The 27,931-nt window shown below is 44.8% G+C and overlaps 1 protein-coding gene across 11 annotated transcripts in view; it reads right to left on the bottom strand.

The window, feature by feature from the left end:
• Positions 1–27,931, bottom strand: part of JPH1 (junctophilin 1) — a 103,245-nt gene that overhangs the window by 58,171 nt on the left and 17,143 nt on the right. The window contains exons 3-4 of one of the 11 annotated variants that reach the window (XR_011466759.1): positions 23,395–23,497; positions 21,562–21,859 (exon numbers count right to left, since the gene is read on the bottom strand). The exons of 5 other annotated variants lie outside the window; for them this stretch is intronic. Coding sequence is in view for 3 of the 6 variants with exons in the window: in XM_070382229.1 (XP_070238330.1) it covers positions 25,425–25,539 (115 nt within the window). In the remaining 3 variants the exon portion in view is untranslated. 5 more of the 11 variants (XR_011466758.1, XR_011466760.1, XM_070382232.1 and 2 more) reach the window with 5 other exon arrangements.

Below are 27,931 nucleotides of genomic sequence, written 5' to 3'. Positions count from 1 at the left end.
AAGCTTAGGCCTAGAGGAGTTAAGGTGACAAGACACTCACATGCGTGCACACACATGCACACACACACCCGAGATATATACATTATATGATCCCAGCCTTCCCAGCACCAGCACCCATGGGGACAGCATGGCAGGGGCCATGAGAAAAAGAGCTACACAGGATGCAAAATACTAACATTCCTAAGTAGTTGGGGAAAAAATATCAGTCCACCGGCCATTAGGTGGTGAAATCTGGGGGCCATGCCATTCTCCTAGGACTAAGAATGCATTGTGTGCTGGAGTGGCTATTTGAAATTTGATTGCCAAGAACTGGGCTATTCTTCAGTAGAATATTAGATGCTGCCTAAGTATTCGTTTTTAGTTAACTATACTCCTACTGCATTCATTTTCCTTGCATGCATACATGCTGTTGCTTCAGAATCATGTCTGGTTCTTTGTGACCCACTATAGGCCCTCAGGCTCCTCTGTCCATGGGATTCTCCAGGCAAGAATACTGCAGTGGATTGCCATGCCCTCCTCCAGGGGATCTTCCCAACCCAGGGATCGAACCCTCATCTCTTATGTCTCCTGCATTGGCAGGCGGGTTCTTTACCACTAACACCACCTGGGAAACCCATTCACTTTCCTTATTAATGATGAAATGGATGGGAGGGAGGGAGGAACGACAGCAACTGCCCAGAGAAAGGTAGATGGACAGGGAACGTGAGGAGGAAAGGGAAAGAATGGTGCTGGTGCCCTGGCTACTGTGGGTTCAACACAGCAGAGGCTGACGAAGCAGGGAATATTCCAGAGCTATGCTTAGCACTGACAAACTAACCTAAGTGCCCAAGAGACATGTGAAAATTTTTAATATTTATAGATTACTATAATGTATGCATTGATGCACACACACACACATAAATGATAATAAATGTACACTGCTACCCTGAAACTACCAAACATCCATATTCTAGGAACTCTGTGAAACACTTTATGAACAAAATTACTAGAGTCTCCCTACAACCCTTCAAGGTTATTATTCTATTATGTATAAGGAGTCATGCTCTGAAAGGTGGTGGTCTGTCCAAGTAGACAGAACACAGCAGAATCAGAACTGGGTAAGTTTCATGAAAGAGCCTGTACTCTTCCTTCCACATCATGAAGGAAAATGTGTGTGTGGGGAATCTGCCAACTTGTGATAACTGTTTATTTATTATACTGGTTTTTGTATTTAAGTCACACATAACCCTGACAGAGTAAACTTTCACTAAGTTGACCATTCAGATAAAAAGATTGTCAGCAATTCTGCAACCTACGAACAAAAACCAGGGAATTAAATGGCATCTCCAACCCAATTCTGCTGCCACTGTCCTCCCAAGATCAGAACGTGACCAGCGGTCACTTGGGCATGTCAGTCTTGCCTTAATATAGTAGGAACAAAACCCCTTCCGAGCCGCCAGTGAGCCCATCTGGTGAAGAGAACCGAAAATACTGAGCGGACACATGTGTTTACCCAATTATTTCAGGCAAACAGACCCAATCCAAGGGCCCAACACACTGAAATAGCCCCATTCTTCTCTGGAAGCAAGTGTTTGCGGACACGTTTCTCACTTAAGTTTGATAAGAACATTCTGTTTTCATGAGACTTTATCAAAGCTGTTCAGTGTTCTCTTGATCACCAGAATCCTAGTGCTCAGGCCCTGCTCCCCACGCCAGATCAGCTCCTGTCTATCCTGTGTGGCCAGTGGGATCGACCCCAAGGCTGACTTCACCCAGTCCACAATTATCCCCTCACATTCCTCCTTCGATGATCTTATGTTGTGGGATAAATCTCCTTAAATACAGCTGGACTCCCCCTCCTACACCCTGTCCTTTTCTCATAAGCCCTGGTGCTGCCCACTGCCAGCCTCCGCCCTCCCAGGGGTGCCCTGCAACTGCCATCCTTGATCTCAGGATGGGCTGGAAGACAGGGAGAGGTGACACAGAAATGACCACGCTGGCTCTCAGAAACCCTCAGAAACACACCTGGGTTGCTGTCTAACCCAGGTGGAGGTGAGGACACTTTCCTGATATTCCGGAGTTCCCACTTAACAGAACGCCCAAGACACGTCAGGTGTTACACAAATTCCATCTGTTAGCTCATTCAATCCTTCTGATGTTCCTCTGGGAGGGCTCCATAATTACTCCTATTTTTACTGATGATGAAAACAAGGCTGAGAGAGGTTAAATAACTTGCCCAAGGTGGAGTCAAGACTGCCTGACTCTAAAGCACGTGTTCTTCCCACCTGGCAGGACCTTCAATTACAGAGTGTGAGTAAGTTGTCTCTCTGGCCCATCTACCACCTTCCTTCAAGTTTTGCCTGCCAAAGTCCCAAACTATGATCAGGGAAAACATGTGAATATCTTATTCTCAAACAGAAAACCCAGTGGCTATCTGCCCAGCGCAGAACGCATTCCAATCAGAAAGTTTTGATTTCCTCTGGGTCTTTATTAGGATAGAGATGTCAAAAATACTCATGCTGTGGCAGTGCTCTAAACCGTAGAGAGACATTTTAAATGAAGAACTTTAGAAGGGATATGTCTGAATTTAAACAGGTACCACAAAATTTTACGAAAGGGATTTTACTGAACTGCATCTTGGCTTTTTAAAAGCTAGTTCAATGATAACACTGCTGTGATATGGGGTGTTTGAGGCAAGCTCAATGTCCATCACTAAGTAAGTCAACTGGTGAGTACACTGGGGTGCAGGCAGAGACTGGTATACCATGAAAGTCAAAGTGTTAGTTGCTCAGTCATGTCCGACTGTTTGTGACCCCACGGACTGTAGCTGCCAGGCTCCTCTGTCCCTAGGACTCTCCAGGCAAGAATACTGAGTGCGTTGCCATGCCCACATCCAGGGGATCTTCTCAACCAAGGGATTGAGCCTGGGTCTCCTGCATTGCAGGTAAACTCTTCACTCTCTGAGCCATCAGGGAAGCCCTGGAATACCATGCAACCCTGAAAACCAATAGCCCAGGGGTACATATGGCCAGTGGATAAATCTTAACACAGTATTCTCAAGGGGCAAAAATATAAACAAAACTTAAAGAGTTATATAGGAATGTTACTAATCTATTAAGCATAACTACAAATAAAATCCACCACCACCTACTTGGGCTTCCCTGGTGGCTCAGTTGGTAAAGAGTCCGCCTGCAACGCAGGAGACCCCGGTTTGATCCCTGAGTTGGGAAGATATCCTGGAGAAGGAAATGGCAACCCACTCTAGTATTCTTGCCTGGGAAATGCCATGGACAGAGGAGCCTGGTGGACTAGTCCATGGGTTACAAACAGTCGGACACGACCAAGTGACTAAACCACCACAACAAACTGTGACTTGGTGCCATTCACATAAACTAAAAAAAAAAAAAATTGAAGACGACAGTTTTCCCATTATACAGAATCAAGAGCATGTGATGAAAACATCTATTACTGAGAATTTCTGGAGGGGAAGGGATGGGCCTGGGTAAACAGACAAAGGGGAAGAGGGGAGAGAAGGGGGGCCCTGCATTCAGAAAGTCAGGACCTGAGAAGCGTGATTCCTTCAACCCTCTACACTAAGGGGTTCAGCAAAGAAGAGAGGAGGAGAGGGAGGGATGGGCAGAGGGGAAGGGGCGGGGCAGGAGGGACGGCACAGAAGGACAGTCAGAGGGCGCTGACCCCAGCTCACAGCTTTGCCTCCACTCCATCACTGTAGTCTTGAAGTTCTATTTCCTGGTGGTGTAATACCCCATCAGTAGTTTGGGGAACCTCCAATGTGCTCACGTGTACAGAGTCACCCCTCAACTCTGTACAAGCAAGCCTGGATTAGACCCGGTTTGCAGGCTTGAATACTAACAGGAACTGAAAATGCCATTTGCTGGCATTAGAAGTGGACCCTTGGACTGATTCCTATAAAAAATGCTCTGTTTTCTTTTCATAAATACACAGACTGGTAGAGTATAAACACTGCAGAACACAGAGACCAAAGAAATGAAAAGAAAGGTGAGCCCAAGATCAGATGTGATTGAAAAGTCCCTCCTTTCCCCTCCCCCTGCACCCACTGATTCCATGGGTGGCCGTGATGGTACCTCTCCTTTCCTGGAACCCCAGCCTTGAAGAGCCTGCCAGCCTCTCAACCTCAGGCTGGGTGGGGAGGCACTGGGGTGGTGGGGAAAAAGCTGCAGGGAGCCAGGGATAGTGAATGAACTCCTAAACAAACTCTCCACTGACACATCACTAAAAATAAGTATGCTTACATGCATAACACATTTTTGGAACAGTATCCTGAACTCTCTCTTTTCTCCTCTCCAGGGACTTAACATCTCATATTCAAGCTTTATAGGAAATCAAATGCAGGTACAACAACACTGGGCATGGCAGGTAGGAGCTTCTGATGTCTGGGATCGATGCTCATCTGCCAAGAAGCTAAGGAATTGCAGAGCATGGCCGGGCACCATGTATCAGCTGCTAGCCCGTATCCCGGTCAGACGCTGATAAGGCTCGCTGGGGCATTGCCTTATTTAGTCAGACTTCTGGGCCCAAACACCGGTGCACGGTGACAACTGCGCATGCTATTCCCAGTGCTCCTCCTCTCGGTCATTGGTGCTGACACACCAATTACAAAAAGTGTCGTCATTATTTAAACAGCCCCTTGCCTTTTCGGGCAGCAGCTTTCTACCCAGAACAATGGTAACGATATCACCGAGAAACCTGAACCTCTTCACTGGGCAAAGAATTCCCATAAGGAACACCGACAATTAAAATTCTAATTCTTAAGGCCTTCCACCACCATCGATACCAATATTGAACCAATTATACATGAACACTCTTATTGGCTAAACTGTTTATTTGTTGTAGCAAGGCATATTATGATTCTACTTGGCTAAACTGCCTTTTCCCCCATAAACTAGTATTATTACTAGTTTTTACTAGTTATTACTAGTATTTCTAACTAGATAATTTTTTTAAAAGCAGCTTAAGTGTAGAGACTCATACTTAGAAGTCAATAATTTGATCTGGACCTTACTGTGCTTGGGCTTCCCTGATGGCTCAGTTGGTAAAGAATCTGTCTACAGCACGGGAAACTTGGGTTCGATCCCTGGGTTAGGAAGATCCCCTGGAGAAGGGAACAGCTACCCACTCCAGTATTCTGGCCTGGAGAATTCCATGGACTGTATAGTCCATGGGGTCGCAAAGAGTCGGACATGAGTGAGCAACTTTCACTTCACTTACTATACTCTTAATTGTACCAATAAATATGAATCTTGTTTCAGTAGCTCAGGTGTGTCCGACTCTTTGCGACCGACCCCATGGACTGTAGCATGCCAGGCTTCCTTGTTCATCAGCAACACTTGTTTATCTATATACAAACATGTGTATGTGCATAAATCACTATATGTGTTTAAACTGCTTTCTGCAAGAAATCTAGCACATGAGCAGTTTTAATTGTTTAGATGATGAGGAAGCTCTTTCTGTACTGAGAAGAATTCCAATACATACTGTTAATTAAAAAAACACAGGGTAGGGAATAGTGGGGATTCCAGTTATAATCCTATATCAGCTATTCCAAGACCTAAAAACCTCTAAAAATCATAATTTTGTAAGCTTAGTGTTCAAACATATCTGACAGTAACACCTGAATGCAACTGACATGAGGCTATTTATGGTTCTTATTTATCCCACTTTGGTGTGAATATTCAGTTTCCCTGGAGAATTAATTTATCGCTTAGTGCTGCACAGATCCCCTGGGGGTGTTATGTCATTTATACTCTACGGACCATATTGCTTTTCTAAAATCCAGTAAATTTTGAATTCTACAACCCATCTGCACCCAAAAGGTTTTGGAAAGCAGTTATGGACTTGTGGTATGTAACCATCTGTGTCAAAGGGAATAAAATGTATATCTGTATGTATAAATTATCAGGAAAAGCTTATGAAGTACTAATAACACTGGTTATCTTCAGGGAGGAGAAGTGCTTAGTGGGAGTCAAGTGTGTGAGGGAGTTTATCACTCAGTCTGTTCCATTTTGTAACTTGAAACATTTGAACTGTGAACATGTATCACATATTGAAAAAATAAAGAAAATTTAAAAAATTTTAAATCACCCATTCTATGCATACTACAAGAACCTGATCTTTTTAAAATACATCCTATTAACAAGTCTGGTCGGCAATGTTTCACACCCACTGTCAGTGGGTCCCTTCGACCAAACTTCCTTAGTCACTGTGAACTCTGGTTTCTTTTTACTCTCGTCCTGAACATACTTCCCACTCTTCCTCAAAATACTGTTTGCAGTTTGTTTCTTAAATGAAGGCTTTGTCTCCCTAACCCAGCTGTGGTTACTTCGCTTATCTCTGTACATCTCTAAAATTCATGTAGCTGGCCAGATATGTTTGCTTATTTGTCTTTTTTTCCTATTGTACTGGAATCTCATGAAAGTGGGGATAAAATATGTTGCTTTAAAAACTTTACTTGGCAGTTTTTCTTAAATGAATGGTTAATTATACTGTGTGTATATATAGGGTCTTCCTAATGAACCTTCAAGGGCCTGCCCAAATACTAATAAATATTAGCGAAATGGAATTAAGCCTAGAAAACAAAAATTACTTCACAAGAAAGCTTTATAATGAAAAGAAAACAGAAAACACAATCAAGGCCGGTTTCCGAAGGCTCAAATACCACCTGTAATGACAATTAGAGGTAGAGTTCTGGGATGACAGAGAACTACTCTGAATTTACAGTTTCCAAGAGCAGACACATGCCCGGATGGTAAAGAAAACCCAGTGACATTTTGGTGCTCTTGCATGCGGAAGCAGGGACCTAATAATAAGTGCTCTGAGCTGGGACTTCCCTGGTGGTCCAGCGGCTGAGACTCCCTGCTCCCAATGCCGGGGGCCTGAGTTCAACCCCTGGTCAGGGACCTAGATCCCACATGCCACAGCTAAGAGTTTGAATGCTGCAATGAAGACGTGACACAGCCAAATAAATAAATATATTTTCAAAAAAGCTCTCAGTTAAAGAAACAAGTTATCTACTGATCATGGTAAGTCCTGAGGACCTAAACTAAGAGTCAAAATCTTTAAAAACCATAGGCTACTAAATATAGAAATAACCCAAATCCTTATCTTACAATCCTTGAAATCACTTCAAAAGGATTTCTGAAAAGGTCACTGAACTGCATTCGTACACATACTCATTTTACCAATTAGTCCAGTTTAAGATGGAAAGCAGAGACTTTTGAAGAAGAGTAAATTCCATCCAGTGAAGCTAAATTTCCCCTTATGCATTCATCCAAGTCCACTGTTTTGCATTGGTAACAAACTGTTGCATTTGAAACCATTAAAAAAAAAACATCTTGAATAAAAACTATATATTCTCTCCTTTTTATCCTTGGAAATTAATCCTACTATAGAAATTCACTTTCTCTTTTCAGGACAATTTTTTAAAATTTATTTATTTTTAATGGGAGGATAATTGCTTCACAATACTGTGTTGGTTTCTGCCATACAGCAACATGAATCAGCCACAGGCATATATATGTGCCCTCCCTTTTTAACACAGTTTTCTTTTTTTGGCTGAGCTGTGCAGCTTGTAGGATCTTAGTTCCCTAACCAGGGACGGAACCCAGGCCCATGGCAGTGAAAGTGCTAAGTCCTGACCACTGGATTGTCAGGGAAGTCCCAAGAAATTTACTTTTAAGCCATGTTTATGTAGTCACAAAATAAAGACAGAATGGCTAAATAGTTTTCAATACAAATATGTACTTGTTGTAACTGATAACCACTGAATTTTTTTAAGCCAGAAAAACCTTGGTAAGAATTCTAAGTCACCATTCTCACCTTACAGTTGAAAAAAAAACAAGTCCAGAGAAATCAGTTTATTGGATGTGTTCGATCTGCCATGCACTGTCAGGTATGCAATTATTAAGAGCTAAAAAAAGACACAAGTACACACCTAGGGCTTTCCAGGTGGCACTGGTGGCAGAGAATCCACCTGCCAAAGGAGGAGACGTGAGAGACATGTTATGAGGAGCCTGGCAGGCCACAGCCCATGGGGTCCCAGAAGAGACGACTGAGTGACTGAGCATGCACACACACACAAACTTAGAGCCTAGTAAGTATTGAAACAAGAGGTCTGCACCTAATGTCAAGGGTGGAGAGAGGAAGACTGAGGAAGCTACAAAAGGCAGCCGGGAAGCGGGGAGAGGGAGAGAGACCAGGGCTTTGGCAGGGACAGGTTTCGCTGTTGTCCCTACCCCCGAGCCTCCTGTCACCCTCCTCGGCAGGATTTCAGCTGCACCCGCACTAGCTCCTGTAACCAGCTGTTTACTTGTCTGCTCACCCAAAGGGCCAGGGCTGCCTCTGAAAACCCCTTTTGTGGCCATGTTTAAGGTTGGCGTGGAGCAGGCTCTTGGTCAGCATCCGTCAACTGGACTGGATGGACACACATAACTTTATGGTAAAAACAGGCCAATCTAGAAGGAGGGTGGATGCTGTCTCTGAGAGGAAAAGTAGGAGAAATGGGAAACAGGAGAAGGCAGATGTGAGCAGAAGGCAAGAAAAAGCAAGAGGCAGAAGGCAAGAGATAATTAAGGAACACACACGTGTTCAAGGAAATGCTTTATGAAGATGAAACAAAAAGAAAGTTAAGTTTGTGGACAATTCTCAACAGAGGTGAATGGGTATGTTATTCTTAACCCACCCTAAATAAACAGATCAGGAAACGAGACACTCCTTAGTTATTCGAATAATCTTTTGTTCCTACATTTCCGGCAATGCCTAGTAAATATTATAACTGTGTAGAGCTGACTTGGCCTTAAAAAATGACTTTCAAACCAGGCACTTCTTTTGTGCATGGAGTAGGAATGCTCCCTAAGAGTCTGTTGTGTGGCCAACACGGAGTTGTTCAGCAAAGGGAGTGGATGAGATACCGGAAAGGAGGCTGCTGTGTAAATAATGAAAGACACCCACCAACCAACCCAAAGAAATCCATCTACTCTAAAACCACAGAACTATTAAACCAAGCGACCTTTAAGAAGGAGGAAATAGATTTTCTATAGAAATCTTATTTGAGAAGATGGTGCGTTTGTTTAGTTAGATCTGATAGTCATTTCTTTCTGGGATTGAAAGGACAAAAAGGATCACCAGGGCCTCACATAACCTCAGTCACAGCCATAGGCATCTGTATCCATCACAGGCATGCCACCACCCACAGCATGGTCCTCTAACACCCATCTAACTAACACCCATCTGCTTAGCAAGAACAGTAAGATGGTATAGCAGATTTATAATGGTAACCAGAGCTTTGAGTTTTAAAGGTGATACCTCCAAAAGTACTTCATTGAAAGGTGCACAAGAAGGACTTTCCTGGTGGTCCAGTGGTTGAGAATCCACCTAGCGATGCAGGGGACAAGGGTTCAGGCCCTGGTTGGGGAAGATCCCGCATGCCACAGGACCACTAAGCCACAACTACTGAGGCCGCACACTCTAGAGTCCATGCTCCACAACAAGAGAAGCCCGAATGACACAGCCAAGACCCAGCACAGCGCCGCTCCTCCAAAAACAGTGCAAAACAATCCCCAGCCTTCAGCAGCATTCCAGGAAGCAGGTACGTTATAAGATGCTCCCCACTGCCCTGCTGGTGCTCTCACACCTGCTTCCGTGCCCTGTTCTCACACGCTTTGCTCTGCTTAGAACGCATCCCCATTTCTGCTGCCCAAATTGTTCTAGTGGTTCAAGAACCAATTCTAACCCTCTCCCCGTAAAGCCTTTCCTGACACTCCCCAAAGGATAATTCACTTTGCTCTTTAAAACGTTACGCAGAACTGGAAAGATTCAGAAAAACAACTGCTTATATCCAGGCACAGACTCCCCACCTTGGATCACGGTGACCTGTCATATTCTACCACGGGAGTGGAAGCAGCTGGAGATGCGGGGCTATCCCGGGCTTCCTTGTGAACTCCTGGCAGTACACGCTCATGGAAGCACTGACGGTGTTCACTGTGATAAATGTGTGGGGGGCGGGCGGGGGCAAGCTGGATCTTCCATGAATTTTCACAGTACACATGACACATGGGTCTGTACTGACTTCTCCCAATTTTTTATTTTTCTGATGTCATTTTCCAAATGACAAATGTACCCAACTTTATATGGATAGGAGAGACTGGTTTCAGTTGTCCCTCTAAAGCCTAAGCAGAAACACTCAGAGGAGGCTATAATGAAGAGGTTTTAATAACAGACGCTGCACACTTGTTTTTCTTTGATTAAACAGAGAAGTAGTACACAAAGAATTTTTCTATCTAACTTTAATGTTATTTTCTCATACTTTCGAGTCTGGCTGCTTTCTCCTAAAGCAATATGAGGCCGGAATGCAGAGATGCAAGGCAAGTAGGTGGGCAACTGTGCTGGAAAGAGAAGTTCAATCAAATCCTGTTTAGCAAGGCGAGACCGGGACAAAGACACAGGTGTTCTGCTCAAAGCTGTTTCAACTTCCCTGGCAGACAAAACACAAAGGAGAGTCAGGCTGGTCTCAAAACAGAAAACCTGCGTGACAAAAAACCTGTCTTTGTGGCTTCACAAAGTGGCTTCACACCGTCCATACACACCCTGGAGTGGCAGCCTTCAGGCACCTCACCCAGAGGCCTGGTCACATCCACCACAGGCTGGGGGCTTTCTTCACGTCTGTATGTGATGAATTAGGAGAAAATCCTTCATCCTCTTCTAGAACTGGGTGAACCTCTTTCTCAGAGACCTATGACTGCAATACCTTTCCACTAAACCCAATAACTGAACATGTCTATTACTTGATCAGATCAGATCAGATCAGTCGCTCAGTTGTGTCCGACTCTTTGCGACCCCATGAATCACAGCACGCTAGGCCTCCCTGTCCATCACCAACTCCCGGAGTTCACTCAGACTCACGTCCATTGAGTCAGTGATGCCATCCAGCCATCTCATCCTCTGTCGTCCCCTTCTCCTCCTACCTCCAATCCCTCCCAGCATCAGAGTCTTTTCCAATGAGTCATGCGAAGGCATGAGGCGGCCAAAGTACTGGAGTTTCAGCTTTAGCATCATTCCTTCCAAAGAAATCCCAAGGCTGATCTCCTTCAGAATGGACTGGTTGGATCTACTGCCTTATGCATACTAAGTTGCTTCAGTTGTGTCTGACTCTTTGCGACCCTCTGGACTACAGCCTGCCAGGCTCCTCTGTCCATGGGATTCTCCAGGCAAGAATATTGGAGAGGGTTGCCGTGCCCTCCTCCAGGGGATCGTCCTGATCCAGGGATCGAACCTGCGTCTCCTACACTGCAGGTGGATTCTTTACCAATGAGCCACTGGGGAAGCCTGGCTAGTGTCTCAAAAGGCATCATATCCTCAGATACGCCCGACAAGGCAGCAAGAGAACAACTTTACCGAAAACCTTGCCATGTGCCCTGTGGTAAGAACAAAAGCACACACCTGCTTAGATTTGCTGGCACCAGGCACCCTTCCAAACACCACATTCCAACACATGGGAGTCCTCTCTCCAGCCCTGTGAGGAGGCACTATTAATCATCACACCCAGTCCACAGATGAGAAAACTGAGGCTAGGAGAGGTACAGTTGTTTGCCTGAGACCACTCGGCTGAAAAGTGACAGCCAAGACTTATTGTTGCTCCTACTATATAGGGTGCTGTACTACCATGCCATGTTACAGAAAGACCGCAGAAAAATTCTCTGGGTGAAAATCAGGCTGTCATGTTAAAAGATTCATGTGAATTGCTTCCCTCTTTCCTCCCTTCTGAAATTCTCCACAAGGCAACCAGCTCACCTTCACCTCTTGCTTCATCTTCCAGCAATGATACCTGAATTACAGTTGCCATGTGAACCTTCTCTTCCCAGGCCCAGACTGACCCAAAGGAGGCAATGGCATTTTCACAGAGCTCGAACTGCAGTTCAGAGCCAGGCATACAACACAGCCCTTGCCTGAGATAATGCTGTCAGAAACAGGACAAAAGGGACCCAACTGTTGGAAGATACTGGTGGGGAGGGAGCAGCAGACACTCATTCCCTGTCACCCCACAAGTGACTGGCAGTCCCTGGAGAAACAGGGACTCTACAGAAGGCTGGTCCCCACTGCAGGCAGGGGTTGCACTTAACCTCTGCTCTCGCATACCTGGTTTCCCAGGCCTGTCTGGTCTACCCTGGGGGAGCCATGGAGGCAGCAACCTGCCAATCTTTTTTTTTTTGCCACACTGAGTGGCACGTGGGATCTTAGTTCCCCAACCAGGGATCAAACTCGTGCCCCCTACAGTGGGAGGGCAGGCTCTTAACCACTGGGGAAGTCATGAAACCTGCAAATTTGAGAAAACTCCTCTGACCATGGGAGAAGGCTGAGTCACTGGAACTGACAGCAACAAAGCAGGTGGAGCCAAGTGGCTGGGAGGGAGATCCAGCAATGGGCTCGAGTCTCACCGGAAGCTGACTTGTCACCACCAGAGAGCAAGGCTCCAGCCCTGGCTCTCTCTGTGCCTCTCTCAGGCCGACCACAGACACCTACCTGACAGCTTCAGTTCCACCGGAAGCAGCTGAAGGCCATCCAGGTGGATGGGAGAGGAGCCGAGATGAAGTCGACCACAGGGAATGAAACGAGGCCAAGAGCAGCCTGGACGGACGCCCTAATTGCCACACCACTGAGCCACAGTGAGCCAAAGCGGGCAGCCAACGGAGACTCTTCAGCAATCTCTTCTTCCCAAGAATCCCTCATTTTTCGGGGAAAACCCTGCTGTCGGGGGATGCTCCCACACTCTGCTGCCACCTCCACAGAGCTCTTATTTCATTTCCGGCTGCATGGCTAGTTGCCAACGTGTCCACCTCTGTCCCTTGGTGATGAATGTCCGGGAAGATGGGGCCCTGTCATTCTCATTTGAATCTCTCCCAGGGCACCAAATCTCCCTTGCTCTACAGAGAGCGTGTATTGCAGAGATAGTCAAAATGAAAACAGAACTGACACTAACATGAAACCGTTATCATCCACTTTCCATTTAAACTGATGATCCTCATTCAACCCTGGAGACAATCTTGGGAGAAGACATCACACCCCCATGTGCAGCTGGAGGGGTGTGAGGCCTGGAAAGGTCCAGTGGCTTGCCCACGACACACCATTGGCAGCGCCAGGACATGAACCTGGACTGCAATTGCAGTGTCTGTTCTCGACCACTAATACCTTGAAAGTGAAAGCGTTACTCGCTCAGTCATGTCTGACTCTGTGTGACCCCAAAGACTGCAGCCTGCCACGCTCCTCTGTCCATGGGATTCTCTAGGCAAGAATATTGGAGTGGGTTGCCATGCCCTCCTCCAGGGGATCTTCCTGACCCAGGGATCCAACCCAGGTTTCCTTCATTGCAGGTGGACTCTTTACCGTCTAAGCCACCAGGGAGGCCCACTAATACCTCGGACTGCCTCTCTGTGCCCTGGAACCAGGCGGACATAAATGACAATAACATTTGAGCCGAGGAAACAAGAGAGACCGCTCCATCCGCCAGTCTTCACCCTGACCTTTGCCCTGTGGTTTCCTCGGCTCGAAAAGCCCATCATCCCCTTTCTGTTCCTGGAAAGGCCAACATGTCCTCTCCAATTTGCCCCTTGGTTCCCTGGGCTGTTAAGGACCCTCTGTTGGGCTCTTACACATTCTGTCCTTTGCTATATCACACCGAGTAATATCTGCTGGTTTTCTCTTCAACCTCCTGCCCTAGCATATGAGGCTTCTGAGAGCAAAGGCTGCCTTTTCACAAAATTCACGTGGAAGTATTCAACAACTGTTGGCTGTATTTGTTTTTCTAGCTGAGGTCTAGGAAAGCAGGGTCATGAACCATAAAGACCTTTTAGTAAATGAATGATCATTTCCATTAAACTGAACAATTTTTATACAGTTATCTTAGTATAGAGATTTTAAAAATACATGTATAAAGTATTGTGGAGAAGGTAATGGCAATTCACTCTAGTATTCTCATCTGCAAAATCCCATGCACAGAGGAGCCTGGCAGGCTACAGTCCATTGGGGTTACAAAGAGCTGGACATGACTGGCTACTGCTGCTGCTGCTAAGTCGCTTCAGTTGTGTCCGACTCTGTGCGACCCCATAGACGGCAGCCCACCAGGCTCCCCCGTCCCTCGGATTCTCCAGGCAAGAACACTCAAGTGGGTTGCCATTTCCTTCTCCAGTGCATGAAAGTGAGAAGTGAAAGTGAAGTCGCTCAGTCGTGTCCGACTCTAGTGGACCCCATGGACTGCAGCCCACCAGGCTCCTCCGTCCATGGGATTTTCTAGGCAAAAAGTGCTGGGTGCATGACTGAGCACTCACACACAATACAGGAACTGTTAGATTGGATCTTAGTCTTGTACTGAGGATTCTAAGTCTCTAAGGAAGAATACCAACCTAAAGATGACAGAGCAATCAAAACCAAGTATTTAGAGTGCCGACGTCTTGACACCTGTGCCAGGTTCCATACAAGATTTAAACACTGTATTGTTTTTATTAGCTAGATAGTATATATTGTGCTAAGTCGCTTCAGTTGTGTCTGACTCTGTATGACCCCATGGACTGCCACCCACCAGGCTTCCCTGTCCATGGGATTCTCCAGGCAAGAATACTGGAGTGGGTTGCCATCTCCTCCTCTGGGGAAATATTCCCGACCCAGGGATCAAACCCATGTCTCCTGTGTCTCCTGCACTGCAGGCTGATTCTTTACCAGCTGAGCCATGGGGGAAGCCCACTGTATATATTAATAAGCATCAAATAGTCCTCTAAAGTCTAAAAGAGACCTGCTCATGAAGATCATTTTCTTTCCACGTGTGTAGGATAAGTAAACATTTCATTCCAGGTACAACCCTCAGAGTTCTTACTGAAAATGGTTCTAGCTTGCTTTAGATTTGTGCTTAACTATGAGGAAAAGTAAGACTTTTACAGCTCATTGGTTCAGTGTTTATTGATTCAGACTTCTAAAGATTATTTAGAATTTAAATGAGAATTCACACTAATCAGAGATGCAACATATGGGAGAAAAGAGGAACAGAAAAATTGGGAGGAAAAAAATCCTGAAAATGTCATGAGAAAATCTAGTTTTGCACAGACTACCTTAAATTCCTAAAGGTCCTTATACCTATTTAGTGCAGAAACCATAAACATCTCAATTTGCCTAAAAATTTCATTTTTTTTCCTACAAAGATATCCCTCCTTAATTCCTATGACTTGAAAAGCTTAAACTTTCACATCTCTGGCTAATTCAGAGTCCTCATAGAGACAAAATTATAAAGGGTGATTCAATGTAACCCGTAATGTTGAAAGAATAAATTATCTTTGAAGAGTTTATGATATAAACAACTTTATATTTTGATTCACTTAAGAAATGATCATAGTTTAATTAAGAATATTTTTCTTTTCATATCATCCTGTTTTATGAGCATTAAGAAAAACCACTGACACACTAGAAGCAGTAACTAGTTTCTTCTCAACGGAAAAACCAGACTGCTCCACAGTGACCCTTGCACCTCAGTAAGCACCTCCACACCTGCCTGCTTTCTAGCAGGAGCTGTGATTTCTCAGCTGGTGGGTCAGATTCAGCTGAAGAGAAGGCCCTTTCAAGCAGGGACTTGCTAAGGCTATGCAGGAAGCTTGGACTGGACCCCTGGACACCTCAGCTCTTGAAGACCAGGTGGATTTTCTATTACAAGTTAAGAGAGGCGATCAAACAAAACAAATCCACAATGAGTTAAGAGTGGGGGCCAGAGAAAGAAAAGATGTAGCTGTTATCACCGTGTGCTGTGCACATGCTTAGCTGTTTGCAACTCTTCTGCAACCCCATGGACTGAACACTGGAGTGGGCTGCCATTTCTTCCTCCAGGGGATCTTCCTGACCCAGGTATTGAACCCATGTCTCTTTTGTTACCTGAACTGGCAGGCATATTCTTTACCACTAGAGACAGCTGCGAAGCCCGAGGTGGTATCACGGAACACGATTAACACAAAACGAGCCTCTAGCACTCTCTGGGTTTGGATCCTCAGCTGAGCTTGAGTGCTCTGCTCGGGATTCCTCACTCACTCTCCGTTCTCTGTCCTCCCTACTGCACACGGGGAACATGCCTACTGATGTCCTTCTACAGGTAAACCCTGGACGATAAGGCTGGGGCCTGAAATTATACACTGCAGAGTTTCCACATTTTTAATTATTAAGACATGTATCTTCATGTAGGTCATGTGCTTCTTTTCCTTATTTTGTATACTTATTTTTTGTAACGCAGGTCACATTTTAAACTCAAAATGGATTAAAGATCTAAACGTAAGACCAGAAACTATAAAACTCCTAGAGGAGAACATAGGCAAAACACTCTCCGACATACATCACAGCAGGATCCTCTATGACCCACATCCCAGAATATTGGAAATAAAAGCAAAAATAAACAAATGGGACCTAATTAAACTTAAAAGCTTCTGCACAACAAAGGAAACTATTAGCAAGGTGAAAAGACAGCCTTCAGAATGGGAGAAAATAATAGCAAATGAAGCAACTGACAAACAACTAATCTCAAAAATATACAAGCAACTCCTACAGCTCAACTCCAGAAAAATAAATGACCCAATCAAAAAATGGGCCAAAGAACTAAATAGACATTTCTCCAAAGAAGACATACAGATGGCTAACAAACACATGAAAAGATGCTCATCACTCATTATCAGAGAAACGCAAATCAAAACCACTCTGAGGTACCATTTCATGCCAGTCAGAATGGCTGCGATCCAAAAGTCTACAAGCAATAAATGCTGGAGAGGGTGTGGAGAAAAGGGAACCCTCTTACACTGTTGGTGGGAATGCAAACTAGTACAGCCACTATGGAGAACAGTGTGGAGATTCCTTAAAAAACTGGAAATAGAATTGCCTTATGATCCAGCAATCCCACTGCTGGGCATACACACTGAGGAAACCAGAAGAGAAAGAGACACGTGTACCCCAATGTTCATCGCAGCACTGTTTATAATAGCCAGGACATGGAAGCAACCTAGATGCCCATCAGCAGATGAATGGATAAGAAAGCTGTGGTACATATACACAATGGAGTATTACTCAGCCATTAAAAAGAATACATTTGAATCAGTTCTAATGAGGTGGATGAAACTGGAGCCTATTATACAGAGTGAAGTAAGCCAGAAAGAAAAACACCAATACAGTATACTAACGTATATATATGGAATTTAGAAAGATGGTAACAATAACCCTGTATACGAGACAGCAAAAGAGACACTGATGTATAGAACAGTCTTTTGGACTCTGTGGGAGAGGGAGAGGGTGGGATGATTTGGGAGAATGGCATTGAAATATGTATAATATCATATATGAAATGAGTCGCCAGTCCAGGTTCGATGCATGATACTGGATGCTTGGGGCTGGTGCACTGGGACGACCCAGAGGGATGGTATGGGGAGGGAGGAGGGAGGAGGGTTCAGGATGGGGAACACATGTATACCTGTGGCAGATTCATTTTGATATATGGCAAAACCAATACAATATTGTAAAGTTTAAAAAAAAAAACCAAAAAAACTTCCAAATATAACCATAAATTTAATCAGGAAAAATACCTGAAACATGTATGTTAATTAGTTATTAGTGTGAGAAGGCAATGGCAACCCACTCCAGTAGGCAATGGCAACCCACTCCTGGTAGGCTCCGCAGTCCATGGGGTCGCTAAGAGTCGGACATGACTGAGTGACTTCACTTTCACTTTTCACTTTAATGCACTGGAGCAGGAAATAGCAACACACTCCAGTGTTCTTGCCTGGAGAATCCCAGGGACGGGGGAGCCTGGTGGGCTGCCGTCTCTGGGGTCACACAGAGTCGGACACGACTGAAGCGACTTAGCAGCAGCAGTGTGAGTGCTCAGTCATGTCCAACTCTTTGCAATCCCACGGACTGTAGCCGACCAGGCTCCTCTGTCCATGGGATTTCCCAGGCAGGAATATTGGAGTGGCCTGCCATTTCCTTTTCCAGGGGATCTATCTGACAGGATTGAATCTGTGTCTCCCGCATTGGCAGGTGGATTCTTTACCACTGAGCCACCTGGGAAGCCTATAATTAGCCACCAGTACATTATTTAAAAGAACTTTTTCTTGAATCCTTGGTTTACTTCACTGGATTTATAAAGGTATAAGCAGAAGAGTGGCAAGAATACACAGAAGAACTGTACAAAAAAGATCTTCATGACCCAGATAATCATGATGGTGTGATCACTCACCTAGAGCCAGACATCCTGGAATGTGAAGTCAAGTGGGCCTTAGAAAGCATCACTATGAACAAAGCTAGTGGAGGTGATGGAATTCCAGTTGAGCTATTTCAAATCCTGAAAGATGATGCTGTGAAAGTGCTGCACTCAATATGCCAACAGATTTGGAAAACTTAGCAATGGCCACAGGACTGGAAAAGGTCCGTTTTCATTCCAATCCCAAAGAAAGGCAATGCCAAAGAACACTCAAACTACTGCATGATCGCACTCATCTCACACGCTAGTAAAGTAATGCTCAAAATTCTCCAAGCCAGGCTTCAGCAATACGTGAACCGTGAACTTCCTGATGTTCAAGCTGGCTTTAGAAAAGGCAGAGGAACCAGAGATCAAATTGCCAACATCCGCTGGGTCATCGAAAAAGCAAGAGAGTTCCAGAAAAACAACTATTACTGCTTTATTAACTATGCCAAAGCCTTTGACTGTGTGGATCACAATAAACTGTGGAGAATTCTGAAAGAGATGGGAATACCAGACCACCTGACCTGCCTCTTGAGAAACCTATATGCAGGTCAGGAAGCAACAGTTAGAACTGGGCATGGACAACAGACTGGTTCCAAATAGGAAAAGGAGTATGTCAAGGCTGTATATTGTCACCCTGCTTATTTAACTTCTATGCAGAGTACATCATGAGAAACGCTGGGCTGGAAGAAGCACAAGCTGGAATCAAGATTGCCTGGAGAAATATCAATAACCTCAGATATGCAGATGATACCACCCTTATGGCAGAAAGTGAAAAGGAGCTAAACAGCCTCTTGATGAAAGTGAAAGAGGAGAGTGAAAAAGTTGGCTTAAAGCTCAACATTCAGAAAATGAAGATCATGGCATCTAGTTCCATCACTTCATAGGAAGTAGATGGGGAAACAGTGGAAACAGTGTCAGACTTTATTTTTTGGGGGCTCCATAATCACTGTAGATGGTGATTGCAGCCATGAAGTTAAAAGACAGTTACTCCTTGGAATGAAAGTTATGACCAACCTAGATAGCAAATTCAAAAGCAGAGACATTACTTTGCCAACAAAGGTCCGTCTAGTCAAGGCTATGGTTTTTCCAGTGGTCATGTATGGATTTGAGAGTTGGACTGTGAAGAAAGCTGAGTGCTGAAGAATTGATGCTTTTGAACTGTGGTGTTGGAGAAGACTTGAGAGTCCCCTGGACTGCAAGGAGATCCAACCAGTCCATTCTAAAGGAGATCAGTCCTGGGTGTTCTTTGGAAGGACTGATGCTAAAGCGGAAACTCCAGTACTTTGGCCACCTCATGTGAAGAGTTGACTCATTGGAAAAGACCCTGATGCTGACAGGAACTGGGGGCAGGAGGAGAAGGGGACAACAGAGGATGAGATGGCTGGATGGCATCACTGATTCAACGGACATGAGTTTGAGTGAACTCTGGGAGTTGGTGATGGACAGGGAGGCCTGGCGTGCTGCAATTCATGGGGTTGCAAAGAGTCGGACACGACTGAGTAACTGAACTGAACTGAAGCAGATTTATTTTTCTGTTTGAGTATTTCATACTAAATGTAGTTTTCCCAGCTGATAATTATAAATAAATCCATAGACAAAAGTCATGTTTCAAATAGAGAAAAAATGAAAGATGCCTTTTTCTAAGCATCTGGCAAAGAAAATCATGGGTATTAATTTCATTCTGTGGAGTTAGTTAAAGACACCAGGCAGCATGTAAAGTTAATGAGCTAATGAGATCTATGACTAGGGTATAGCTAATCATCTAGATATTTTGATGACTAGTCTCTTAATAGAATAAAAATATGAGTGAAGTCAGTCAGAGGAGAAATATCGTATGAAATATCATATATGTAGAATCTAAGAAGAAATGATACAACTGAATGTATCTACAAAACAGAAAGAGAGTTACAGACAGAAAAATGAACTTATGGTTGCCGGGGGAAGGTGTCGTTAGGGACCTTGGGAAGGTCATGTACACACTGCTATATTTAAAATGGATAACCAACAAAGACCTATCGTCTAGCACATGGAACTCTGCTCAATGCTACATGCCATCCCTGGATGGGAGAGGGGTTTGGGGGAGAATGGATACATGTCTATGTATGGCTGAGTCACTTCACTGTTCACCTGAAACTACCACAACATTGTTAACTGGCTATACCCCAGTACACAATGTTTTTGGTGTTAAAGAAAATAAAAATTAAAATAAAAAACAAAACAGATTTGCTAATGTGATTTCTGACAGTGGAATTATGCAAATAGAGATGTTAGCTATAACCATAACCAAATCTTGTTCACTATCTTATCTTAGTAAAAAATAATTCCTTGCTTCCCAAACACGGGTCATTATTTCTGACACTTCCTAATAAATTTCTCAACCTCCGCTCTATTCATTTTCCTAATGACTTTGTTACAAATGACAACACAAATCTTTGATTCTCACGCTGTCGTTTCCTTGGAAGCTCTTAAATGCACAAGGCTTCAAAGTGCCATTCTTAAGAGAAATCATCTGTCTGTTTCGTTCCTCCTTGAATGTCCATCAATTGAAAGCTCCTCCCCAAAGTGTCTCCATCATCGTTTATGTTCTTCTTGTGCTCGCTGCTAACTCTGCTCAGATCCTCAGAGCCTGAACTCCCTTCTACACAACCACTTGTATACATGGTGAGTTCTGCTCTATAAATTTCAAGGACCCAGTCCTTTATGTCTGTACTGACTTATTCACGTCCTGATGTTCCCGTCCCAACTTCTGCTGCTTGCAGTCCACGCTGTGCATGGCAGCTAAAATCACTCTCCTCACATGTTGTCTTGCTCATGTTACTAACTTCCTCAGAACTCTGAAACACTTTCCACTTATGTGTTGCATAACACCTGATTAGTGCTTTCAGGCTCCTTTAACAGGCAGCACTCCCCCTTATCTAATTGCTCTCCTTTCTCTCCCACCATGACTCAGCTGTGCTCTACACCACTGCAAAGCAAAACACTTAGATCAAATATGTCACGGGGTAGTGTGAGATACAGAAGGGGCTTGAGTGCATTTTTTTGTACTAACATTTGTAAGATTTCTCAAAAGGAAATGAAGCTCTGGAGTCTGAATCTGATAGCAGGGATCTATCCAGCAGTTCCAGCCTCCTACTTTCCTAGTGTTTTTATTTTTTTCTACAAATCGGCAGCGTTAATTTTTGAGGAATTTCAGGGCAACACCATGACTGCCCTCCCCAAATTTACTAACTTTCTGGATCATTGCTTCTTGTGGTAGGATGAGGGTGAAAGTGATGAGTCTGCCCGCGAAAGAGCCTTGTTTCAGGTTTTATTGACAATGGAACTCATTAGGGGACATGAACACAGATCATTAGATGATTAATAAAGCCATGAAAGATCACTCCAGCAAGCCACAGGGCAGAACTGCACACAGATAATGATTCTCACTGCCTTTAAGCAGTTCTTCTTTCTCTTCAGGCTGTGAATCATCAGATACGCTTTTCTTTCTCCAACTGGCAAAAATCTCTGTTTGCCTCTGTGACAAATCATGCCTTTGTGTCCGTTTAAAATGTTGCTCAGGGCTTCTCTGTGGTTCAGCGGTGAAGAATCTGCCTGCAGTGGAGGAGATGTGGGTTTGATCCCTGGGTCTGGAAGATCCCTGGAGAAAGGAATGGCAACCCACTCCAGTATTCTTGCCTGGAGAATCCCATGGACAGAGGAGACTGGTGGGCTACAGTCCATGGGGTCGCAGAAGAGTCGGATGTGACTTAGTGACTAAAGAGCAACAACGATATGTTGCTCAAGGCTCAAATCCCTTACAAATCACGCCAGACCAGTTCCATCTGGCACGAGGCACACCAGTTACACCAAGAATCCCTACCTCTTTATTCACGCTGCCTAATTTCTCCCCCTTTTCTCCTTACTGGGCCTTCCTTTAGGGCCAGCATTCCTATACATATATGTTTACATAGACACTCTATGGGCTATATCTAAGACTTGTTTTCTTTATTTTGTTGGCTGATGCCTATACTTCCCTGGAAATACCTTTAAAGTCTTATTACTGGGCACTGAATACAGCAGCGGCCCCGTACGATTACAAATATAGCAACTTTAATTTAAAGAAAACTTCTAAACAATAAAGTTTAGTGACTGAACTTCCATGCCACAAAGTGAATGCATTACTGAAGATTCCAAAGCAAAAGAAAGGGAAAACCTTTAAACAAGCTCTTCTTCCCCTTGTTTTCATTTATAGAGCTAAACATTACTGACTGCTCACTTTAAAACCGCATTTTAATAATTCCAACAATGAGTTGAAGGTTATTCTAATTTAGTGAGGAGTAAGAAGAATGGCTTCCCTGGTGGCTCTGGTAGTAAAGAATCTACCTGCAATGAGGGCGCCCCGCGTTCGACCCTTGGGTCGGGGAGCTTCCCTGGAGAAGGGAATGGCTACCCACTCCAGTATTCTTGCCTGGAGAATCCCATGAACAGAGGAGACTGGTGGGCTACAGTCCATGGGGTCACAAAGAGTAGGACAGGACTGAGCGAATGTTTCAGTTTCAAGAATAGCATAATTTTGAAAAGTGCTTTCACTGTCAAATGTATACAGTAACATTAAACAAAAATACAACAAAATACTACTAAGATATGAGGCCAAGTAAAAAGTCTTTGCAACTGCTTTATGAACAGTCAATTTATTTCCTTTGATACCTGTAAGACTAACCACTTGGAGATTTTAATCTACTTCAAAACCTGTATGGAATGGAGGCAGAGTGCTAACAGCTGACTGAACGAATTACTCTGTGCTCTTATTTAACTACTTCCTATGAGTACAGGTTACCTCCCATCAACTCTACGCTTGTGTGTGTGGCAGGGGGAGGGAAGGGTTAGACTCACATTTCCTCTTCCCCTTCAGGGCTAAATGTGTGAGCATCTAACATACCTCTGTCATGACTGAGGCTCACTGGTATGTTAAGGGTGCTTCAAAACAGCTTCGATCTTGGTTAGACACTCCTCACTACAATTTTCTTTCTAACAATTTACACAGTTATGCATTTCCCCTTGCAATCCATCATCTTCTGATTGCGGACAAGTCTAGAGTTGGAAAAGTAAAATGTTACTGATGTTTCACTAGGTTTTTTTTTACTCACGGACAGAGTTCTGTAAGAAGCACTGTTGGCAGAGTGATGGGAAATCAAGGTTCAAAAACAGGCAAAGGGAACTTCCCTGGTGGTCCAGTGGTTAAGAATTTCCCTGAAAATGCAGGAGACATGGGTTCAATCCCTGGCCCGGGAAGACCCCACATGCTGAGGGGCCACTAAGCCCATGTGCCACAACAACTGAAGCCCCGGAACTCTAGAACCATGGAGCCGCAACAAGAGAAGGCACCGCAATGAGAAGCTTCTGCTTTCCACAACTAGAGAAAGCGCACACACAGCACCAAAGACCCAGAGCAGCGGCCCCCCCACCAAAAAAAAGCTGCCCTGTATTTAAAACAAAAAATAGGCAAAGTAGGTGAATTCACTCAATGGTGGAGACCCAGACTGCGGCGTTCTGTGACGGTCTCGTCTCGTTTTCCACTTCCTCACTCCCATTGTATTGGTAAGAACGAGAGACCTGGAAAGATTGCTTGTTCACTATGTTTGAAATAAATCACCCATATTCTGGGAATGAATGAACATTTCTGCTAATGTGATTCAGGGGCATCAGAGCATCAGACACACGTCTTAGGTCTGCATCTGCCTTTCAGCCCCCACTTCCAGTTCATCCACTTCTGCTCATTTTATCCCTTGCTTTACTACTACCCCCGCCCTTGACTGAGTTTTTGTCATCTCCACAGACCACGCCTCCAGTCTTCACCCTACTTAAATCCATCTCAAAGGCAGATGGCTCCCTGCTCGAATTCCTTCAAAGACTCCCCAAGGCCAACAGTTGAAAACTCAGCTCCCAAACCTTTATGACCTTGTTCCTGTGACATCTCAATGTAGCACACGTGAGCAGGCTTGAGGATAACCCGGGAAGTCTGTGAAAGGCAGATCTCTGGGCTTCACCCAAAGGTGTGATAACTCAGTACCAGGTGCAGGACCCGGGGTTTTTTAGCAGCCCTTGGGGTCTGCCCTGTGGTGGATGGAGCACACCTGGGGGAGCACTGCCCTTCCATCCCACTTCCTGGAGGAACTCACCCTGGGCACGTTCCCTACACTCTGTCTTCCCCAAGATGCTCCAGGCAAAAGGAGCTTGCCAGCACCTGCTTCCTGCCTCATCTCCACAGCTCACGCTCAGCCCCACTCCCTGAAGGCCCCACGTGCATTTGGTGTTCTTCCTCTTCTTTCATGTTTCCAGGTTTTTCTCAGAATTTATGATGTTATACTGACATAATCTGTTTATTCTTGTCTCTGACACAAGATTTGTGGCTGCTGAATGAATAATATCTGTTAAATGAAACAGCGGCAAATGCAGTACATGTCTGTGTGTTAAGTCGCTAAGTAGTATCTGACTCTGTGACCCTCTGGTCTGTAGCCCGCCAGGTTCCTCTGTCCATCTCCAGGCAAGAATACTGGAGTGGGTTGCCATTTTCTTCTCCAGAGGTTCTTTCTGACCCAGGGATTGAACCTGCATCTCCTGCACTGGCAGGCAAGGTTCTTTATCACTGAGCCATCAGGGAAGACCAAAATGCAGTTCAGTTCAGTCGCTCAGTTGTGTCTGACTCTTTGCGACCCCATGGACTGCAGCACGCCAGGCCTCCCTGTCCATCACCAACTCCCGGAGCTTACTCAAACTCATGTCCATTGAGTCGGTGATGCCATCCAACAATCTCATCCTCTGTCATCCCCTTCTCCTCCCACCTTCAATCTTTCCCAGCATCAGGGTCTTTCAAATGAGTCAGTTCTTCACATCAGTGGCCAAAGTACTGGAGTTTCAGCTTCAGCATCAGTCCCTTCCAATGAATATTCAGGACTGATCTCTTTTAGAATGGACTGGTTGGATCTCCTTGCAGTCCAAGGGACTCTCAAGTCTTCTCCAACACCACAGTTCAAAAGCATCAATGCTTCGGCGCTCAGCTTTCTTTATAGTCCAACTCTCACATCCATCCATGACTACTGGAAAAACCAAAGCTTTGAGTAGATGGATCTTTGTTGGCAAAGTAATGTCTCTTCTTTTAATATGCTGTCTAGGTTGGTCATAGCTTTTCTTCCAAGGAGCAAGAGTCTTTTAATTTCATGGCTGCAGTCACCATCTGCAATGATTTATATGACTTCACAGTTCTGCTTCCAGACAGATCTTCCTTTAAGAGCCTATAGAGAGAATGTGGGGTAAAGAAAAAATCCCAACCCAATTCGCAAAGTCCAGTGGAGGCTAAAGCCCTGGGTTCTGATGGTGACGCTGCCTGGGATCCTCCCTTGCTAGGCTGTCTACTGGCCTTGTGACCTTCTTATGCCTTGGTTTCCCACATGCTCAGTGTTGCCATGGGGATGAGAGGAGACGACTGATGACAAGGTCGCAGCACGGGTCCAGGCTCCAGGTAACTGGCCAAAAGGTAGCACCCCAACTGCTATCCTCACACCAAAAGGGGAAGGGCGTTTGCACTGATGTGTGATATATATGGGGGACCGTTAAGGAGTATATACACTACTTCCATATCTGGAAACACTGCCAAAAAATTCACTAACTGCTCAACAGCTACCTTTGGTGTCTCTGAATCCATATGCTGCTCATGAGATTTCTGCTACTGTCAAAAATCATACCTTATAGACTCTAGGAAGAATTTTTAATTTAAATTAAAATGTGATTTAAATTAAATCCAGGCAAGAATACTAGAGTAGGTTGCCATTTTTTTTCTCTAGGGGATCTTCCCAACCCAGGGATCAAACTCGCATCTCCTGTATTGGCATGTAGGTTCTTTACCACTAGCACCACCTGGGAAGCCCCACTAAATATTTAAACATCCTGATATTTTTAAAAGAATGCGTATTCATCTTCCCTTCAGCACAATACAATTCTTATATACTCTAGCATATATACTGCTGGCATTCCTACTGTCACATAAGATTACATGTTTGGAGAGACATTTGATCAACTTTTTCTAACTTAGTCCAGGCCTGCTATGGATCTTGAGGGTGATCACAGAAGACAAACGGGCTAGGCAAAGGAAAGGGGCCTGGGAGGGAAGGCATCCCAGGCGGACAAGAGTCGCCTGTGCAAACAGCACAGGAAATTGTCTACCATAAGTGGCCCAGGCTGGGTTAAGTGCTTCTGGTGGGGCCCTCCAAGTTGCAGCCCTGCCTTGCTCCCAGCTCTTGTCCTGGTGCAAGGAGCCTGCCAGTTTCCCCAATCTTCACGACACGTGTTATTTCTTACTCATCTCTCTATTCCTAGGGCCTAGTGCCATGCCTGGACAGAGCTGGCACCAAGTAAATGTTTGCCAAATGATGTTTCTGTAGCATAATAATTTCTGAGAATGATATTTTGTTCTCACGTGTTGCCAAGACAGAAACAGGCCAACAGATCTTGCTCACTGGGTAGGTCCCTTGAGCACAAATCTTAGAAAGCATAATTTCACAAATTCAGGAACAGACATTCTGATACCTGCATTGCATTAAGGCAAAAGGCTCCCAAGCATTTAATGTGTGAATTGCTTTACCGCTACTTCTTAAAAAAAGAGCTGTGTCTAGTATCATGTACAAGGAATTCTTCCTTCGTGGCAGGCCTCATCAATGTCTTTGCTCTTCAGGGCTAGTGTCTTGAGTTCTCCACATACAGTACAAACCCTTTCTGAGTTCCAGGTCCATGTCCCCTTTTGTCTTCGGCGCCGGCAACTCAAAACTCAAGAAGTTAAAAAAATCCCAATTCTTCCTCCTCTCTAAATCTGTACTTTCCTCCCTGGTCCCTATCTCCATAAACTGGACCGGCATCCATCCGGTTGGCCACACCAGAAACTTGAGTCATTGACTCGTCTTTTTCTGTTCTCTGCACCGTCAACCAAACATCAGGTGCTCCTGAGTCAGCCTGGGAGGCTTCTGCCCGTACATTCACCTCTTCCCATCTTCACTGCCATGGCTCAGCTCAGCCCATGGGTGCTCACCAGGATTACTAGTTAGCCGATTACTACTTAATCTGTCTCTAGTCTTATTTCCTGCCCCTTCCACCCTTCAATCTCTATACCACCTCCAAGCAGAGTGATCTTTCTAGAATTTGATCATGTAATTCTTTTGCCTGAAACTATCAATAGCTCTCTCCTGTCTTCAGGATAAGGTCCAAATTTCTCCTTAAAAGTCAGGGAGCCCTTGCTTACTTCTCCACCTCATCTCTCAACACCTTCTACCTAGTACCCTCTTTTCCAACCTTACCAAACATTTTACAGCACCCCCAATACACTGTGCCCACCGTCCTTTTGCACTATCCACCATGTTCTTCTGTAAAATGTCTACACAGCCTTTAGTTCCCAGCTGGATACCACCTGCAGAATCTCGCCTCCAGCCCCAACCTATGATTAAGCTCCTCCTCAATGGACATGGGTTTGGGTGGACTCCGGGAGTTGGTGATGGACAGCGAGGCCTGGCATGCTGTGGTTCATGGGGTCACAAAGAGTCGGACACGACTGAGCGACTGAACTGAACTGAACTGATATACTACCTGGACTTTCCTGGTGGTTCAGATGGTAAAGAATCTGCCTGCAATTCGGGAGAC

The sequence above is a fragment of the Bos mutus genome, chromosome 14 (genome assembly GCF_027580195.1).
Source record: "Bos mutus isolate GX-2022 chromosome 14, NWIPB_WYAK_1.1, whole genome shotgun sequence".
NCBI classification, from domain to species: Eukaryota; Metazoa; Chordata; class Mammalia; order Artiodactyla; family Bovidae; genus Bos; species Bos mutus.
The sequence above is the reverse complement of the archived record's forward strand: the minus strand, read 5'-3'. Positions and strand labels throughout refer to the sequence as shown.